Source organism: Podarcis erhardii (assembly GCF_964252035.2).
Source record: "Podarcis erhardii genome assembly, chromosome: 6".
In the NCBI taxonomy this organism is placed as follows: Eukaryota; Metazoa; Chordata; class Lepidosauria; order Squamata; family Lacertidae; genus Podarcis; species Podarcis erhardii.
This window is the reverse complement of record NC_138510.1, coordinates 1,901,055-1,921,422: the sequence shown is the minus strand read 5'-3', so window position 1 is coordinate 1,921,422 and position 20,368 is coordinate 1,901,055. Positions and strand designations below refer to the sequence as shown.

At 52.7% G+C, this 20,368-nt stretch overlaps 1 protein-coding gene across 1 annotated transcript in view; it reads right to left on the bottom strand.

Annotated features, from left to right (window-relative positions):
* Window positions 1–7,687: 7,687 nt before the first annotated feature.
* CTNNBL1 (catenin beta like 1) overlaps window positions 7,688–20,368 on the bottom strand; it is a 91,435-nt gene continuing 78,754 nt past the window's right edge. The window contains exons 14-16 of the mRNA XM_081867759.1: window positions 14,188–14,325; window positions 12,983–13,055; window positions 7,688–7,927 (exon numbers count right to left, since the gene is read on the bottom strand). Of these exons, the coding sequence (XP_081723885.1) occupies window positions 7,839–7,927; window positions 12,983–13,055; window positions 14,188–14,325 (300 nt within the window). The 3' untranslated portion in view covers window positions 7,688–7,838. The remainder of the gene's footprint in view (window positions 7,928–12,982; window positions 13,056–14,187; window positions 14,326–20,368) is intronic.

Here is a 20,368-nt window from a genome sequence, read left to right as displayed (position 1 = left end):
GTGTGCAGGTGCCTCTATACAGAGTTTTCTTGGAAGTGGCGCACACTCTTTGTAGAACGGCACTGAGATGAGGGTGGATTTGTTGCCCTCGCCCACTGGCTGGGCTGCAGCTTCTTCCTTGCTCTATTGCACAAGTGAACAGGCAGTGGAGGAGCCTCCCCCCCACCTTTCCAGAAAGCCCACTTTTCCCTCCACTCTGAAGGGATGGCAGGTGTTCAGCCCTTGCCGTGGGTTTAGAGGCTTTAATCCTCCCAAGTCAGTCTTCTGCATTCATCCACTAATAGGTTTAAGAGGAATTACACACAAAACTTGCTCCATGCATACAGGGGATCTTCGACTCTCCTCTCTTGGCAGGGGAGGAGGAGGCTGGATTGGGACCTGCGAAGGAGGGCAGAAGAGGGGCCAGGCAGACCTAGCCACGAGTGCCCACTCTGGCGCTCTCTTTCTCCACCAGCCCTGCTGGAATAACAGGGGGATAGAATAGTAGAGTTGGAAGGGACCCCTGAAGGTCCTCTAGTCTAACCACTGCAATGCAGGAATAGCTGCTGAGGAATCCCTCTTGGATGGATCAGTATGCAGATGATACCCAGCTCTACCTCTCTTTCAAATCAGAACCAGTGAAGGCGGTCAAGGTCCTGTGTGAGTGTCTGGAGGTGGTTGGAGGATGGATGGCGGCTAACAGATTGAGGTTGAATCCTGACAAGACAGAAGCACTGTTTTGGGGGACAGGTGGTGGGCAGGTGTGGAGGACTCCCTGGTCCTGAATGGGGTAACTGTGTCCCTGAAGGACCAGCTGTGCAGCCTGGGAGTCATTCTGGACTCACAGCTGTTCATGGAGGCACAGGTCAATTCTGTGTCCAGGGCAGCTGTCTACCAGCTCCATCTGGTACTCAGGATGAGACCTACCTGCCCGTGGACTGTCTTGCCAGAGTGGTGCATGTTCTAGTTATCTCCTACATGGACTACTGCAATGCACTCTACGTAGGACTACCTTTGAAGGTGACCCAGAAACTACAACTAATCCCAAAAGCAGTAGCTAGACTGGTGTTTGGGAGCGGCCGCCAAGACCACATAACACCGGTCCTGAGAGATCTGCATTGGCTCCCAGTACGTTTCCAAGCACAATTCAAAGTGTTGGTGCTGACCTTTAAAGCCCTAAATGGTCCAGTATATCTGAAGGAGCATCTCCACCCCATTGTTCTGCCCGAACGCTGAGGTCCAGCGCCGAGGGCCTTCTGGCGGTTCCCTCCCTGAGAGAAGCCAAGTTACAGGGAACCAGGCAGAGGGCTTTCTCGGTGGTGGCGCCTGCCCTGTGGAACTCCCTCCCACCAGATGTCAAAGAGAACAACAACTACCAGACTTTTAGGAGACATCTGAAGGCAGCCCTGTTTAGGGAAGCTTTTAATGTTTAACAGACCACTGTATTTTAATTCTTTGTTGGAAGCCGCCCAGAGTGGCTGGGGAAACTCAGCCAGATGGGTGGGGTATAAATAATAAATTATTATTATTATTATTATCATCATCATCATCATCATCATCATCATCATCATCCTCCTCCTCCTCCTCCTCCTCCCTCTCTTTAAAAACATCCAGTGAGTGCTGCTCAAAAGTGGACTGGGCTCCCCGGGAAGGTGGTGGGTGGTTGTTAAGCAGAGGTTGTGTGGCCACCAGTCAGGGATTCTCTAGCTGTGATTCCCGCATTGAGAGGGTTGGACTAGATAGCTACTGGGGGTCCCTCCATGAGCCAGAGCCACGCTTCCCTGCTGGAGGTCGAGGGGATGCCACGGCAGGTGGTGGCTCTGCCCTGAGACCCAGGCGAGGGCCCAAGGATGAGGCCCGCGGAGGCAGCGAGGCAGGCAGCTGGCCCCCGAAGCAGCCTGGCCGGAGATTTATGGCCCTCGTGCTGCTGGAACGCTGCAGCTTCCTTTCCTAATGAATTTTTACTGCATGTGGGAAGGAGACGCCAGCCCAGCCCAGGCACTGTCCCTATTTAGTGATTACCGTTATTTATGGGCTGGCAGCTCCAGGACCGCCTTGCCAGACACACGCTAAGCCACGCTGCTCTTTCCGGAGCATCTCTCTCCCTCCTTCCTCCTCCATGTCCTGCTCGAGACCCTTTCAGTGGAGGGAAAAGGCCTCTCCTCTCATACTCACAAGCTCCTCATTACTGGCCTGCCTGCACCTTCAGCGGGCAAAGGTGGCTGGGGCACAGTGGTGTGGCGCAGTGGTTAGAGTCGGGTGAGGACCTGGGAGAGAGCAGGGTTCAAACCCCCACTCAGCCACGAAGCTTGGGCCAGGCGCTCCCTCTCAGCCAAACCTACCTCTCAGGGTTGTCGTGCGGATTCAATGAGGCGGCCAAACCCTGTATGCCACCTTGAGTTCCTTGGAGAGTAAAGGTTGGCCTATAAATGCAATACATGAACAAAATAGCAATAAAGCATTGGAAGGCACTCCCTCTCAGCCTAACCTACCTCGCAGGGTTCTTGTTGAGGATAAAATGGGAAGGAGGAAGACTGCGCACGCCACCTTGGAGGAAAGGACCTCTATTCCCCATAACAGCACCCAACACGGGGCAAATGCTGAAATAATGCCAAATTGTTCTAGAAGGAAAGGAGGAGGAGCTGAACATGACCAGTGCAGAGTGAAGCTGGAACAGGCTTAACAGTTTCAGGGGGAGCAGGGGGCCTTCCTTGGAGGTCTTTAAAGAGAGGTTGGGTTGTGGGGAATGCTTTAGCTGCTATTCCTGCAACGCAGGGGGGTTGGTCTAGATGACCTTTGGGATTCCTCCCAACCCTGCAGTTCTGCAATATTTAGCATCCAATTGCACTGAGTATTTTGCTGGAGACCCCAGGAGGGGAGAGTGTGGCTCTTGTACCCGGGTCTTGCTTGTGGGTATCATGTTGGCCCCTGTGAGAACAGGATGCTGGACGGTATGGGCCCCCAAGGGCCTGATCCAGCAGATCCTCTGCTTATATTCCTATTGCTTTTTCAATTTTTGAACTGTGATGAAGTGGTGGATGAACATAAATCATTCAGCGAACAGATGCTAAATCTATGCTGGAGCAGGGATAGATTTGCTCGTAGCCTGAACTCTTGTGACCTGACCGGTCTCGCCTGTTTCCAGGGCTTGTAGTCAACCGCTTGTCCCCTGTTCCTCCCCTCCAGGGTGGCCTAGTGGTTAGAGTGTGGGACTAGGACCTGGGGGGCCTGGGTTTGAATCCCCACTCATTGGGCATAAAGCTCCCAGGGTGTAACCTTGCTCTGCTCACTGCCTCCCAGCCTAACCTACCTCTCAGGGTCGTTGTGCGGATTCAATGAGGAGGCGAAACCCTGAATGCCCCCTTGAGCTCCCGAGAGAGGAAAAGGTGGGTTATAAATGCAATACATAAACAAAATAGCAATAAATAAGTTTGGAAGGCATCGGGATTGCAGGAATTTAGCAGCGTTGGTTAGTGACAGCCAGTCCTGGCCCAGATAACAGGAATTGTGTGCTTAATGCCTGCAACATATGGAGCCTCATTCAGCATCCATCACAGGGACGAGATACCAAGATTGCTTTGTACTCCGATAAGCTATGGCATTTCAGGTTTTTTTTATAATCCCCTCAAACATTTCTTTCATTTGGGAGAAGAAACGCAGAGAGGGGGCGAGGAGGAAGACAACAAGCAAGAATTATCTTTGCAGGCTTTGGGCGGGGGGAGCTCCCGCTGTTCTTCTTCAATGCGAAGGAAAGCACTTTCATCTTGAAAGGTCGGTGCAAAGCACTCTGTGTCCAGAGATCTGAACTCCAAGGGTCAGAGCAGGTTCTTGACTCATCCTTTCCATTGCAGGGGGTTGGACTAGATGGCCCTTGGAGCGCCTTCTGACTCTGCGATTCCAGGACTCATTGGAGTTTCTTTAAACAGGTTAGATGGCCACCTGGCAGGGATTCTTGAACTGTGATTCCTGCACTGCAGGGGGTTGGACTAGATGACCCCCAGGGTCCCTTCCAACTCTACAATTCCATGATCCTTAATGAAAGCAACTGTGTCAAGGAGGTCCCATTCCCTAGAGCTGGGCTGTGGGGCAGCCCTTTCCCCTGAAAATCTGCCAGGCATCTCCCATTGGTCTAGAAGCTGACACGTCTGTCTCACCAACTTCCGGGAGCAGCTGCACGATTCCTTTACCGGCAGCTCAAGACAGCAGCAAGCAACACATACATGTGGGCGGTTTCCCCCCCCCTGGGGTGTGTGTGTGTGTTGTCAGTCTGGATGATGCCCTGAGTCCCTTCCAGTTCTTGGGGTCCTGTACCCACTGAGGGTTAGAATCCAATAGAGGGCTCTGTTGTTGAGCTGGTCAGGCAAGTCTCTTTGTGAGACAATGGCCTTAAAGGTAAAGGGACCCCTGACTATTAGGTCCAGTCGTGGCCGACTCTGGGGTTGCGGTGCTCATCTCGCTTTACTGGCCAAGGGAGCCGGCGTGCAGCTTCCAGGTCATGTGGCCAGCAGGACTGAGCTGCTTCTGGCGAACCAGAGCAGCGCACGCAAGCGCTGTTTACCTTCCCACCGGAGCGATACCTATTTATCTACTTGCACTTTGACGTGCTTTCGAACTGCTAGGTTGGCCGGAGCAGGGACTGAGCAACGGGAGCTCACCCTATCACGGGGATTCGAACTGCCGACCTTCTGATCGGCAAGTCCTAGGCTCTGTGGTTTAACCCATAGCACCACCCAGTTAAGTGTCCTCATCAGTATCCCAAAAGAACAAGCTAGGCTGCAGGAGCTGCAACCCAGCTAGCAAGGTCCTGCTGGCTGGCGTTGATGGGAGTTGTAGTCCAAAGCATTTCGGGGGCACCAGGTTGGGGAATGCCAAATCCAATTTCTATGTGTGTGTTAGTGCATTTGATCTCCAAATATCCCTTAGCTTGGAGAGAAGTTGGGAAAAATGCAAGTTAATACAGTATGACCACATCTTACACAGGGGTCTATGTTGCAGATGGCGCATATGTTCAAACCACCCTCACGTGAGCATCCCTAGTGTGCCGGAGACAGTGGCACAAGAGAGACTTGCACCTCCCCCGGGCCAGAGAGCTCAAAAGCTCCTTTTGCGCCAGGTTTTCCTGGCAGGAAAAGCGCTTTTAAGGTCTGCCTTGCTTGCATTTAGCTGGTGGAATTTCAAGCATTCCTGCTGCTAATGGTTGAAATCAAGTGAGCTTAATGCATTTAAGATGCAATTGTTCTGTACAGTACTGTCTCTCTCTCTCTCTCATGCACAGGTACTCATTCCATATTAATCAGTATTTTGCTTTTCTGGACGCTGTTGCTAGACATGTCTGCAACATCTCCGAGTGGGCAAGACGCAACCCACGCAGAAATGCACAATACGGGTCCACACCTCCCCACCATCTGGTTTTCTCGTGGTTCTGGAAGGAAACGAGTTGCCTGTGGCCTCATTCAACATGGTCTCAGGTTCTTTTGGAGCAGCTTGCAGCTGCCAGTAAACAGTGCTGCATGGGGAGGCCACGGGGGTCTCTCGTATGGACTCCCTCCAGCGCTCCAAAGAATGGAGGGAGGTTATTTGTACAGAAAGCGGAAGGAGAGAGGCAAAGGCCCCGAAAGCCTCCTTGGAAATGCTTCCACTGCTTTTCTCCAGCCAGTGGGCTCTGCAGATCCCAGGCTGGTGACCAAAATAACAGCCTCCCGGCCTGCGATGCCAACAGGCGCCTCTAAACTTCCCTAACAAGGCGGTTTTTTGCAGATAAGGAACAAATGCTGCCAGCACGTAAATCTCTCCAAATGAGGCCCAGCCCAGGTCCACGGGAGAAGCTGCGTGGCTTTGTGCAGATGGATAGGGACAACGCCGAGAGAGCGGAGGCAGAGCAGCCGTGGTAAATCCCCTCTGCCCCACAGGGGCACCTTGAAAGGAAAGGCACCCACACCCAGGGGGGAGTCCCACATCAGGAGCAGACCTCTTTCCCTACCCTGGAGGAAACAGGATCAGAAGCTCAGGCTGGACAGGAAGGTCAAAGCTCTGGGCGGGAAAGAGAACTCTCTATGGCAGCCTTGCTCAACCTGTGGGTCCCCATATGTTGTTGGACTACAACTCCCATCACCCCTAGCTAGCAAGGCCAGAGCTCAGGGATGATGGGAGTTGTAGTCCAACAACATCTGGGGACCCGTAGGTTGAGAACCGCTGCTCTAGGGGATGGCACGAGCCTTGGGGGATGGAAAGCGACTCCAGAAAAACCAATCACAGCAGAAGAAACAGTTGGTTTGGGCTCTGGTCCTCAAGGAAGTTTGAATCATAAGAGTCAGAAGTGCCCACAAGGAACATCCTAGTCTAAGCCGCTATTACCAAAGGAGCACAATCACATCTTATGTGGGACTCTGTTCCAAGAGTTCAGCATATGCATGGAAAGTGTGTGTGCCAAGACCCTTGGAGCTGTCCCCGTGGCCAGCGGTTGTGGGGAGAGAGAAACCTCCATACTTCAGGAGTCCACATACCAAGGAGGTCTTGAAAGCTCTTTTTGCCAGGTTTGGCTGGAGTTACCCAGCACGTAAAGAGCTTTAAGGCTCTCTGCTTTGCAGGGAGTGGGGTGGGCAAGGCTCGCTCTGCATGATGGCTGGGCGATGCTTTCGCCAGACCTTGCTAGGGCCATCCAACTTCTGGGAGAGCATCCCAGGGCAGCCCTTGCCCCCACCAGGAGGGCAGAGAGCTTAAAAGCTCTTTCTGTGCTCAACTGGCCACTCCAACCAGCAGAACTGGTGCTGCTACAGAGGCCACACAACATGTATTCCACTTTTGTACAAACTTGATCATTTAGTGTGGCGGTGCCTGCACTTTGGAACTCCCTGCCTATTGAAATAAGTGTTCATATTGGCACCTGCTAAAAACATTCTCGTTTAGACGAGCCTACCCAAATGCTAAGAAAGTTAAGATAATTCTTTTATGTTTTAGTATTTCATATTCTGTATGCTTTTAAGTAGGGTTGTACATTTTTGATTTTACTGTTTTCTCTTTTGTAAACCACTTGGGAGATTTTTTCCAGAAACAAGCCGTGAATAAATTTTATGAAATGAATAAATTTTGTTTACTGATGGTTTAGCAGCTGGTTTTGCTTTGTGCAGTTTTGATTTTAGAAATGAACAGTTTATTTATTTGTTGCATTTATATTCTGCTTCCGCTCCCGCCCGCCCCCCCCCAGGGCCTCAGAGTGGCATAACACGTGGCTCTCTTCCTCCCCACTTAATCCCCACAACTGCCCTGCGACGTAAGTTAAGCTGAGAGGCAGTGGCTGGGCCCCACAGCCACCCCCCAGTGAACATCATGGCTGAGTAGAGTTTTGAACCCTGGCCTCTCTCCCAGGCCCTAGTCCAGTGCTCTAACCACTACACCACACTGGCTCTGTTCACAGCTCTGAGCTCCCGTGGGAGAAAGGAGAGCATAAAAATGGAATCAGTCAACCCAAAGGCATCCTGGGCTCCATACTGGGGTAAGGAAGCTGGGAATGCAGAACAGCCGCCATCACAAGATCTAATGGATGCTGCAAAGGACCATCAAATTGCATCAAGAACCCCTCAACTTTTAGCCTGCCCCAAACCTGGAAATAAAGTGGGACAATAAAGTTGCCCAAAGCAATCCATTCCACTTCAAGGAGGTGGGCCTCATCCTGTGCTCCCACAGCAGAGAATCAGTCGGGAAACGTAAGGAAAAAACCAAAACAAAATATCCTTTAATATCTCAAAAAGCCGCCCAGAGGCTTATTTCCTCCAGCAAGTCCTTTCTGTGGCTCCAGAGTTGCAGCACAAGGTCACGGGGTCCTGAAAGAGGTGGCGTTGCAGTCGCTGAGTGGGGGACCCTCAGAAATTCTCCAGCAGCTCCACAATCCGCTTCTGCTCGCTCTCCCGGAATTCGGGGTTCTTCCCGTCCCCAATGTTCTCCGCATACTCTGCAGGAAGACAAAAGGTGGCTCTCAGGAGAAGAAGCAGCGGCTGTAGCTCTACATCTGGGGCAACACGCCCCCCCTCCCCGCAGGTGAAACCCAGGTAAGAAAGGGAGCAGCTTTGTCTTCCGAGCTTCAATTAGGAGGTAAGGGGCCCTATTAAGCAATGCCTCACAGCCCCCTAGAAACCAGCAGATATACTTGGTGCCATGTTTGGGGGCTAGTCATGGGGGTGGGATATTGATTATAGGAAGGAGGACAACTGAGGGGAAGCAGAGGGGGGCAGCAGGGCCCAGAGCCAGGAGCCGAGCAGGGCATGGCAAACAGGCCCGTCCTGTGACCACATAAGAACTCAAGCAGATTCTGCTGGATCAGACCAGTGGCCTATCTAGTCCAGCATCCGGTTCTCACAGCGCCACCCAGATACCTGTGGAAAACCCGCAATTCTCCCAGTAATTCCAGAGGTACCTCAGAGGGAAAAGGAGCAGCTTTCTCCATTCCTGTGCAGGGTGCCACCCGGTCTCCAAAACAGAGCCGTAACAGCTTGCGGGGCAAAGGGCTCCCGTTAATACAGGGCAGGAGGGTACGTGATCCCCCTAATGCATGGGGACGCTGCTCCCCCCTCACCTCAAGCAGCACACACAAACAACGCTGCTCTGCTGCCGCCTCTGCCAGGGCTCCTGGGAGGAGGGCCTTGAATATGCATGAAGCTCAAGCCTGGCAGCAGCTGCTGCAATGGGGGCTGTGCCCTCCGTGGCTTGACTTGCTCCAACAGGCAGGGCAGGCTCTGCTCCTCACTTCCAGAGATTGCGGGGAGGAGGGGAACTGAGCGGGAGAAGTCACAGCAGCAAGCACAGCAGCAAAACCTCTGGGCTTATGTGAAAGAGAGGGGAGACCTGCCTGTCCAGCAGCCCTTGCAACATTTACCGGGGGGGGGGGGAGAGCGATGGCCTCAAAGCTAGGCTTAAATCCCTGGACCATTTGCCCAAAAGGGATGTGGGTGGCGCTGTGGGTGAAACCACAGAGCCTTGGGCTTGCCGATCAGAAGGTCAGCGGTTCGAATCCCCGCGACGGGGTGAGCTCCCGTTGCTCAGTCCCTGCTCCTGCCAACCTAGCAGTTCAAAAGCACGTAAAAGTGCAAGTAGATAAATAGGTACCGCTCCGGCAGGAAGGTAAGCGATGTTTTCATGCACTGCTCTGGTTCGCCAGAAGCGGCTTAGTCCTGCTGGCCGCATGACCCGGAAGCTGTACGCCGGCTCCCTTGGCCAATAAAGTGAGATGAGCGCCGCAACCCCAGAGTCGGCCACAACTGGACCTAATGGTCAGGGGTCCGTTTACCTCGCTCCTCCCCCAGTAACTGGGGCACTGGAAGCACAAATGGGGCAAGAAGCGCAAGCACACTATTAGGTGGTGTATCAATTCTACAAACCAGCCCCGCAATCTGGGCTTGCTCATCCCTGCTTCTCCAAACATCTCTAGCCTTGTTCCACCACAGCCTCCCCCAGCTTGACGCCCTGCAGATGTTTCGAACTACCACTCCCGTCAGCCCCAGTCAGCAGGGCTGGAGTCCAAAAGGTCAGCAAGACACCAGCCGCGAAAGGCCATTCTTGGCTGGGAGTCCTGGGAGACCTGCTCCCAGCCTTGCAGGCCTTTTCCATCTGGCATGAGAAGTGGGGCCGGGACTGACTCCAGCTGCAGAAGCTGAAGCTGCCGAACAGGCTCTTCGGAAGGGGTCTTGTTTGGGGTTTTTTGTTTCAGATTGCTGCTGCTGCTATCAGAATTAATTTGTTGTATCTTTAGATTTTATTATGCCATATGTGGAAAGTGTTCAGTTTGGTTGCATACTTTTTGATTTTTTATTTATCGTTTCCGCTTTTGGTTATGTTTGTAATTGTGTGTGTTTTTTTCATGCTGATGCAGGTTGTGGGATGCCAATGGGAAGTGGGGCAGGGGCTTGGTCCGAAGAAGTCCGGGCTTAACTCTGCTCCTTTGCAATTCTTTCTCCCTCTCTGTCTGCCTTATCCTACCACACAGGGCTGCTGCATGGATAAGTAAGAATTTCAAAGCATTTTGCACACAACCGGTACAAGAGTTGTTATTTTTGCACGAGCCGATTCTGGCATTTCTCTTACTCTGCTTGGACCTCAGACAGGAGGCTCTCCTATCACGCTCAGAAGGCATGCTACAGCCACCATTTCCTAATGTGGGAGTCTCATCCCCCTTCCCGTTCGGCCAGAGAAAAGCCTTCGCCCAGTGCTGCTCTGTGCCAAACAAAAGCATCGGCAAACTGAGAGCACACCTGGTAAGATGTGTCAAACTGCAGGCCCATCACTCAACTCCTGGAGAGCCAGTTCTGGCCTTACACGCCCCACGGACCATATCCACGAGTCCTGAGCACAACGAGGCACCACCTAGCAGCCCCATTAGGGAGAGAAATGGCTTCTCCGCATCACTTGCAAAGGCACCTCAAGGCCACTGCTCTCCCCTGCATCTTCAGCGCTGGGCTGTCGAGATGCCATTAGCCACCTAAGGAGGCTAAACTGGAAGAAGCAGACAAGCGAGCCAACACTCTTCTCAACCAACCGCCAGGAGGCCACTGTTTTGGGGTGGCAAATTCAGCAGCAGCAGCAGCAGCAAGTCAAGTATTCTTCTGGAGAAGATGGGAAGGCCTGTGGGCTTCTGAAGCCTAGGGAATTTAGGGTGGGGGTGGAAATGGGAGGGCTACTCATTGCTCTGCCGGGTGGGATGTGCCCCTCCCATGTTCCCCTTCCTCCTGAGAAGTGAGCGGATGCCCACCCCGAGGCACCCAAAAGGAAATCTGCTCCCACACTTTGATCTAAGGGCAGGATCCACACACAGCTAAACTGATTAATCTGCGCTGTTCAAATGACTATGTGTCCCAGGGAGTGAACGAGACACAGAAGAGGCAGGAAGTATCTGCAGGCAAGGAGCAATTTAATGCATTCAAGCTCAAGCAAATAAGCAGAGGTCATTTGGAGAAAAATATACGAGAACTTGAGAAAAGCCTCCTGGATCAGGCCCTGGGCCCATCTAGTCCAGCATCCTCTTCTCACAGCAGTCAACCAAACAACCAACCCAAAGAGATGGCAAGGGCCATTTCATCTGGCTCTCTCTTTCTCATTCTTTTAATGTGCATTTCAAATGTGCATTTTGTAGTTGACCTGTTTTGCAATGTTTTAATTTGAAATTTTTAAGATAGCATTTTAGTTTCCTGTTAATTCCTGCTCTGAATGTGTACTTTATTCAGTAATGTTTCATTGTAGATTGTTTTAATGTGTTATAGACTGCTTTGATATAAAATGGTATAGAAATGCTAATGCTAACAATGATTCAGTTACAGATAGGTAGCCGTGTTGGTCTGCCATAGTCAAAACAAAACAAATTCCTTCCAGTAGCACCTTAAAGACCAACTAAGTCAGTTCTTGGTATGAGCTTTCGTGTGCATGCACACTTCTTCAGATAACAATGATGTTATCTAGCTTGGTGGCCACCACTCCCATCAATATAGCTTTAACAAATCCCAAGAAACATGACCCCATACATGGCACTCAGAGAGAGGGAGAAGGAGCTAAACCCATCACCAACACTTGCTTCAACAGTTATTGGATCTCTCACACCCCAAAGCCCCCTGCCTCAGTGGGGCACCCAGGGTGGTTTGTCTCTCCTAGATGCTGTTGGTTCCCACACCAAGGCAGCTGCACCCCCACCTCCAAAATTTCTCCCCCAAGCCCAGCCTGGTCAGCCATCAGAGAGGAGCCTTAATGAGGCTGTTGCCCCTCCCTGCTTGCCTCCATCCCCACTTAAAATAAATGGAGAGCCCAATTTCTCTCTCCCTTTGCATCCGAAGCAATTCTTGGCCCTCCCCAGGGACCCATCAGCTGTCAGGCTGCCAGAGAAACAGGGAAAATATGTAGGCCATAAAAATCAAACTAAGAAACAGGCTTCCAATTAGCATGCAAAAAAGCAGGAGACAGAATGGGACCAGAGCCCTGCATGCAAAGCGGAAAAAGGGAAGGAGGCAGAAGATGCTGAATTAGCTGAGCCTCCGCTGGTGGGGGGCGGGGGGTGGCTTCTGCTGCTGCTTGGGTGCTCCTGCCACTCCCCACCACCATCTGGCTCCAAGCCCCAGAGAAACCCCCTCCTTCAAGAAAGAACCTGTCTTCTTCCTGCAGCAAGAATGGCTTACGACTCCAGCTGTGCGAGGCTCAAGGTGAGCAGAATCCCACACTGGAGGAGAAAGGCAGGAATCCAGCTCTGCCCCCCCCCCCATGCAGGGGGAGGGGGTGGCTACCTGGAGCCTGATGGAGGACTTGAGGAAGCCCGCTTGCCCCGGACCCTCCTAGGGTGGGTCAGACTGCCTGGGTGCTGTTGTAACCACACATGTGCCAGTTCAGGTCAGAAGGTGAACTGTGAATTTCTCAGGGAGACTCAGGACCCAGCAGTGGGGAATCTAGGTCTGGGGGGCTAGAGGTGGTGGAAGAGGAGCTCAGCAGCAATTTTATTTATTTTGTTTTTAGTTATTTATTGCATTAATAGTCTGCCCCTCTGACCACTACACCACACTGGTTCTCTCCCCAAGCCTCGCCTACCATCAAAGCATCTTGCATCTAAATTTAGGGGTCTCCTAAATGCCACCACTCCTCTTCAGTGCAGAAGCATAGCTGTCAGCTTTTCCCTTTTCTTGCGAGGAATCCTATTCAGAATATGGGAATTTCCCTTTTAAAAAAAGGGAAACGTTGACAGCTATGTGCAGAAGCCCACAGGCCAGGAGCCACAGAGGCCAGCCCAGACCTTGCTGCTGGTGACGGCTTTGCACTGAACCCTTACTTTCAACAATCTCGCAGGCAGCACAATGGGGCTGGAAGGCAGGGTCTACCAAAAGGGGTCACGGTGGCCGGATGAATAGGCAGAGAGGCGGTCTCTTGCCCGGCTCCACGTGCCTGAGGCTGTGAGGCTGGCTCCCTGCTTTCTGCTGGGGCTGCTGGCCTGAGTGGGACCTCAGAGGAAGCCGTTCCCCCACTCCGGGGCTCAAGGACTCACCTTTAATGATGTGCCGAACTATTTTGATGGAACTTCCCCTCATGTTCAGGATCTGATGGACTCGCTGACGAATCTGGCCAGGGAATGAAAAACAGGAGAGGGCGGGAGAGAAAGAGAGAGAGAGAGAGAGAGAGAGAGAGAGAGAGAGAAAGCTGCAGTAATTGTAATGGAAACAGAGAACAAAAAACCCACAGGAGAGCTGGGTTTTTTTTTTTTTCCAGGGAGGCAGCTTGGTTGAACTGTGCCGGGATCTTGACACAGCACACTCATACGGCCCCAAAATGGCCAGAAAGGAAAGTGCCTTTATCTGTGCGAGCAGGAATGAGCAGCCCTGCATATGTGGCCTTGGGATCAGGGCATTGGACCCAATGACCCTTTGAAGGCCTTCCAGTTCCATGATTCTGCACGTGGAAGCAGCCCATGTGGCAAAGGAAAACCTTGCCGAATCCTTCCCTCGCCCCACTCAGGTGTATTAGCCCAAGGAGGGGAGGGGAAACAGGGACATCCACCTTCTAGAAAGGCTGCCACCTTAATTAATAATAATAATAATAATAATAATAATAATAATAATAAATTTTATTTATACTCTGCCCTCCCCAGCCAAAGCCTGCCTCAGAGTGGCTAACAACAATAAAATCATTCTAAAATCAATTCAGGATCAAATTCATGGCAACCATTGGGCTAGAGTTCTATGAGGATTACCAAAGGAGGGGGTCAGGCTGTGCCCTGGCCAAAGGCCAGGCGGAACAGCTCTGTCTTGAAGGCCCTGCGGAAAGATGTCAAGTCCCGCAGGGCCCTAGTCTCTTGTGACAGAGCGTCCCACCACATCGGTGGTGGCTCTGGTTGAGGCCACCAGTGGCTCTGGTTGAGGCCACTCTAACCTCCCTGTGGCCCGGGACTTCCAAGATGTTTTTGTTTGAAGACCATAAGGTCCTCCGTGGGACATACCAGGAGAGGCGGTCCCGTAGGTACGAGGGTCCTAGGCCATATAGGGCTACTGCCTTCATCCCTAGCCAAGGGAAAACTCAAAAAAGGGGTTGCAACATAAAATGTGTGCACCAAGCACCCCCTGATGCAGATGCCCTGAGTTCTGGGTTCTTCCTGGTAGGGAGGGACAGAAGCAAAGACACAGTCCAGTGGGGGCCCATAGACCATGAACACTGGGGGTGGGGGTGGGGGTAATGTGGCAGCCGTGCTGCCCTCACCTGGGGAATGCTGGCATTGCAGATCTCTGCCATGATGTAGCAGACGAGCTGGAGGACGAAGAGGCCAGCGTCCAGGCGGCGGAGGTAGAACTCATCCTCCATGTCATCATCAATGATCTCTCCCCGGCGGACCATGTCCTGGAATCACAGAATCACAGTTGGAAAGGTCCCCTAGGGTCCCCTGGGACGTGGGTGGCGCTGTGGGTTAAACCACAGAGCCTAGGACTTGCCGATCAGAAGGTCGGCGGTTCGAATCCCCGCGACGGGGTGAGCTCCCGTTGCTCGGTCCCTGCTCCTGCCAACCTAGCAGTTCGAAAGCACGTCAAAGTGCAAATAGATCAATAGGTACCGCTCTGGCGGGAAGGTAAACGGCGTTTCCGTGCGCTGCTCTGGTTTGCCAGAAGCAGCTTAGTCATGCTGGCCACATGACCCGGAAGCTGTACGCCGGCTCCCTCAGCCAATAAAGCGAGATGAGCGCCGCAACCCCAGAATCGGCCACAACTGGACCTAATGGTCAGGGGTCCCTTTACCTTTACCTAGGGTCCCCTAGTCCAGCACCCCACAATTCAAGAGTCTCAACCAAAGCATCGCACGTCAAAGAGAAGCACCAGGAGCAGCTCCGATTGCAAAGTCCGCAGAAATCCCTTGCGCAGTGAAAGAGCCATTTGTTCCCGGGCAAAACATGTCCCTGTGGGCCCCCCACTGCCCAGCGCAAGCCTGCCAGCCCACCCTCCGCTTCCTGCTGGCCCTGCGCCAGCAGTAATGCATGCCACACGTGACCTTTTGCTATCCTCACGCTGGAATTTTGTTTTGCCAACCCGCGAGCTCCCTGCTGCTTCTGTGATTTATTATATGGCGGCCCAGCAGGTGCGTGGCAGTCCGCCGGAGCAATGTCTCCTCATTAGAGCGGGCACCCGCTGTACCTGCAAGACTTGGCAAGGAGGGACCCCCCTCCTGTGTGTGTGCGTCGCAGGCAAAAATAGGGGAAAGGCAAGGCTGTGCAGCAGTGGCAAGCTCCTCTGCCCCCCCCCCCCAGCCAGCTGTCCAGCCCCAGACCTTCCTTCCCCAGAGCCCACATGAAGCAACAGAGGTCCCAGACGGAGGAAGGTCTGCAAGCAAGCTGCTGAGCAAAGCACCAGCCCACAGGAAGAGTCCAGGGACAGCAGCGATGCGAAGAACTTAAGGCTCTAAGAACAGCCTGCTGGATCTGGCCAATGGCCCACCCAGGTCAGCATCCTGCTCTCACAATGGCCGACCAGATGCCTTTGGGAAACCATGCAAAACAACAAAACAAAACCTTCTGCCTTCATGCGCTTTCCAGCAATGGGAGTTCAGAAGCACCGCTGCCTCTGACCTTGAAGGCAGAGCCCCGTCATGGTGGCTAGTAGCTATTGAGAGCCCTTTCCTATGTGAAACTGTCTAAACCTCGTTTAAAGCCATCCATCCTGTAGCAGTGAGTTCCATAGTTTAACGAAGGGTATTATCAGGAGAGAATGGTTTCTATTTACCTATTTATTTATTAACTTTCACCAAAAGAGCACAGGGTGGTTTGCAACAGAAAAATACAAAACAAGAACACAAAACACATAATAAAAACAAAAACAAACCAATAACCGCCCCCCCCCCTGCCAAACACACTGGAAAGGACACAGAATGTGAATCAGTCAAAGGCCTGGTGACAGATAAACGTTTTTGCCTGGCGCCTAAAGATATGTAATGAAGGTATGAGGTGAGCGTCCCTGGGGAAAACATTCCACAAATGGGCAGCCACCGCAGAAAAGGCCCCGTTCTCAGGTTGCTGCCCTCTGGAGCTCTCGTAGTCCTATACTGTCCCCCGACTTCCACCCAACGGGCTTCTTTTGCCCACCTGACCAAGACCGAAAGCCAAGCAGCACAGCGTAGGACTAGCCCAGCTTCATCTTGTGGTCTGCTGGGGCCTTGAAAACACCGCCTCTTTGCCAAGGCAGGTGACAAAAACAGGTGTGCTCCCCTTACCCTGACCCTGAGAGTTTGAGACTCAAAAAGGGACCACCCTGTTCAGCTCCATTCCTGACTTTTCACTTCTTCCGCTTCCCTACTCCAGCTTTTGCAGGCCCACACCTTGCAGTCTGGGTTTTGGATGCTCAAAAGCCGCCGCCTTTCAGAAAGCCACCACACCCTTTTCTGGTTTGCTAGTTTTAAGGAGAGGTTGGGTCGCCATCTGTCAGGGACTCTTTAGGTGTGGCTCCTGCATGGCAGGGGGTTGGACTAGATGATCCCTAGTGCCCCTTGGACCTCGATAGTTCTATGATTCTATGACCCAGACCCTTTGCTACATCAAGGACCTGCCCTCTTGTGACCAGGCACTGACCTGGCTTGTGGTGGCTGCCTCTCGGGGAATGCGCTGGAGCCTCAGAGACCCTTAAAATCCTGGCTCAGGATTAGCAGGAATGTCATTGGCAATCTACAAGCCATGGAAGGAGCCTCTCCCCCCTTGCCTCTCCAGCTCCTAATTTCTGCCCTTCCGCCTTGACAGCTCTTGATTTTCATTTTTTAGAAATGCGAATGGCAAGTGTTTTCGAAGCCATCAGCCGTGGCAGCTCAAGCTGACATCTGAGGCGCAAGGCGCACGACACCTGCAATCCAGGATAACGAAGTGATTTGGAGGCCGGATCCGCTGATTGCGCGGGCGGAAACCGGGGCGGCTCTTCTCTCGCGCAAGGCGGGAGCCTCTCCCTGTGGGGCTGGCAGCAAGACATAAAACACAGCGAGCTCCGGGAAACTTAGCCAAAGCTGCTTGCCAGTGTGCAGGGAGCTGGTGTGTGGATGGCTGCGACACCACCGTGCCGTTTTTGAAAGCCCTGTTCACAGCCACCATTCCTCCCCCTTCAAACTGTTGTTAATCTTTTTCTCTCTCTCCCCCCCCCCACCCCAAACCCTCTGCAGCCGTCAAGATGCTAACCTCCAAATGAGTGCTCAGGTGCCATTCCTTATCTGCCGCGAGATGCCCCATGCTGATGGGAGACGACAGCAATAAGATGGGCTCCTGTGAAACTGAAGCAAGCTCCCCTCACAGTAATGAGGCTGGACTGACAGTCGGGGAATGGCAAAATGACGATTGCCAAAGCCCAGCGGGGCCTGCTGCAGATTCAAGCAGGGAGGCTTCCTGATCCCAGCGGAGATTCTGCCCTTGCTCCTCTCCTCTCAGCCACCCTGGCCTGCCACAATGGGTGGCAGGATTCTGGGTACTGGAAAATCAAGCATCAACGCCATTTCCCTTGGGTACTCTGCGGGTGTGCAAGGGGACAGGAAGTGGCTGGCTGCTTTATTAGGGCTTAGGAAGGAGCTTCCTCCTAGTCCTCTGCCAGGGGGTCCAGGAATAATAATAATAATTATTATTATTATTATTATTTATTCCCCGCCCATCTGGCTGGGTTTCCCCAGCCACTCTGGGCAGCTTCCAACAGAACACTAAAATACAATAACCTATTAAACATTAAAAGCTTCCCTAAAGAGGGCTGCCTTCAGATGTCTTATAAAAGTCTGGTAGTAGTTGTTCTCTTTTGACATCTGGTGGGAGGGCGTCCCATAGAGCGGGTGCCACTACCGAGAAGGCCCTCTGCCTGGTTCCCTGTAACTTGGCTTCTCGCAGCGAGGGAACCGCCAGAAGGCCCTTGGAGCTGGACCTCAGTGTCCGGGCAGAATGATGGGGGTGGAGACGCTCCTTCAGGTATACTGGGCCGAGGCTGTTTAGGGCTTTAAAGGTCAGCACCAACACTTTGAATTGTGCTCGGAAACGTCCTCGGAAGGCTACTTTGCTGCTTCTTCCACTGCTTAAAAATGAAAGAGGATTGTGCTGGATCAGGCCTGCGGCCCATCTAGTCCAGCATCTTGTTCTCCCAGTGGCCAACCAGGTGTCTGTGGGAAACCCACAAGCAGGATACAAGCTCAAGAGCCTTCCGGTCTTCTGCAGTTCCCAGCAACTGATATTCATAAGCATTGCTGCCTCCAACTGTCCATAGTCTCCTCCACGAATTTGTCTCGTCCCCTTTTAAAGCTCAAGTTGGTGGCTGCCACTGCCTCCTGGAGGAGCAACGTCGGCAGGATGTGGCTCGGTGGCACATGCCCTGTTGGCACACCTTTTTGCGGCCAGGGGGCACAGCAGTGCAGACCGTTCCGGCTGCTCTGTGCAAGGTAAGCACGAGTGTCAGGCTAGATTATCTCTTCCCGCTTCCCAATTAAAATCAGCTGTCAGGGTGACAGACAGGTTGGGACAGCCCGTCAGGCCAGCTGGGGCGTGAGGAGCAACTGCGGCGAAGATGAGCAAAGGCTGATGAAGGAGGCAAGATCTTCCTGCTTCCACCAGCTGGGGCTGCTAGCCGAGGGGAAGAGGCCGAGGGGGCCAACCCAAATCTATGCCAGGCGGGGAGGGAGGAGGACTGATCCTTGAAGGCCAGCAAACACACCTCGGCCCCATAAAGGGGAGCTCAAACCAAGGGAGGAGAAAACTCTGGACTGAAGGCTTGATTTCTCTCTCCAGCTTCCAGAGTTGGCACTGAAGGGGCATTTCTGTAACAGCTGCAGCCTCAAGAAGGAAGGCTCAAAACTTCCTTTAGAGGCTGAAGTGTGAGGGAGAGCTGCAAGTTTGGCACCAGATGTGAGACCCGACACTTGCAGGGCAAAATGATAAGCAATGCAAAACGCACACAAATGTAGAAGCCCTGCAGGAGGAGTCGGTGTTGGCTAATGGGAGGGACAACGTTGCTTGTTGGTGGGCACATTTGCAGAAGAACATAAGGAGAGCCCGCAGGATCAGGCCCGTGGCCAATCTAGCAAAGCGTTCCCTGTGAGCTGAGTCGTCCCATATAAAACAGGTTCAGGCCTTGCAAGTTCTTTCACTCTGTTTGGGATAAGTCGTCATGGGGCTTTTAGGATGATCAGCTGTGCTCTCAGTCGGCAACGGATGTACCGTATTTTTCGCCCCATAGGGCGCACCGGCTCATAGGGCGCACCTAGTTTTTTTTGGGGGGGGGAACAAAGAAAAAATATATATTCCCCCCCCCGACCCCAGCCCCCAGAACAGCTTCCCCCGACCCCAGCCCCCAGAACAGGCTGCTATTCGCAAGCCGTGGGAGAGCTGCGCAAATTCGCGCAGATCTCCCACGGCTTGCAGAGAGCTGCCCGGAGCCTGGGGCGTGCTGAGCTCAGCGCACCCTAGGCTTCTGCGAAGTCGTGCAGCTCTCCCATGGCTTGCGGATAGCTTCCTGAAGCCTGGAGAGCAAGAGGGGTTGGTGCGCACCGACCCCTCTCGCTCTCCAGGCTTCAGCGAAAGCCTGCATTCGCCCCATAGGACGCACACACATTTCCCCTTCATTTTTGGAGGGGAAAAAGTGTGTCCTATAGGGCGAAAAATACGGCAAGGGGCTTCAGCTCAGAGCCCAGGTGAGGAAGGTCTGGGCAGCTGAGCAAGTTCAGCTGGGCTGCGGAGCCTCCGGCCAACGCTGCTGTTTCTCACGCTCCGCATTAACCCCTTTCATGATCACCCTCTCGCAAGGCACTTCTGTGCAATTCAAGCCATTTGCTGCCCCACTCAAATGCCAGGTTAATTCCAAAACCCCATTTAGGCTATCAAAGCCCACAGAAGCCGATTCTCCCTTTCAAGGATGGAATGACTTAACAGTGGCACAATTAGCATCTAATTTGTAAGTCGTTATGGCGCAAAGTATCCGGCGAGAGCGCTTTTATTGAATAAACCTGCTGAGCATAATTTCCTCGCAGAACTAAGAAGAAATGCATTAAGTCATCACCTGCCTTTGCCTCCCTTTCTGAAAAGATCACCGCTGAGGCTCTATAATTGCGCCTCGTCTCTGAGGGAGTTAAAGAGCTGTGGTGGCTTGCCACCTTTTCCTCAAATAAAACATGAAATGGACTGGGGAAGAGGGGAGACTTTTTCACCACAACCTGACACATTGAGATTTTCTGAGCGGCAGCATTCCTTGGGGTTCTTGCCATGTCCTACCTGGGGGGACACCTGCTCCCTCTCTGACTCTCTGCCGCGTTTCAGGGCTTCAGTGCACAGGGACGGCTGCCTTCTCCACGGGACAATGAGAAATCTGGCTTCTCTAAGTACTCTACCAACCAAATATAAAGCCACTCTTTGATACACTGTGCTGCTTTTTTGCTATTATTTTTGAATGGATTT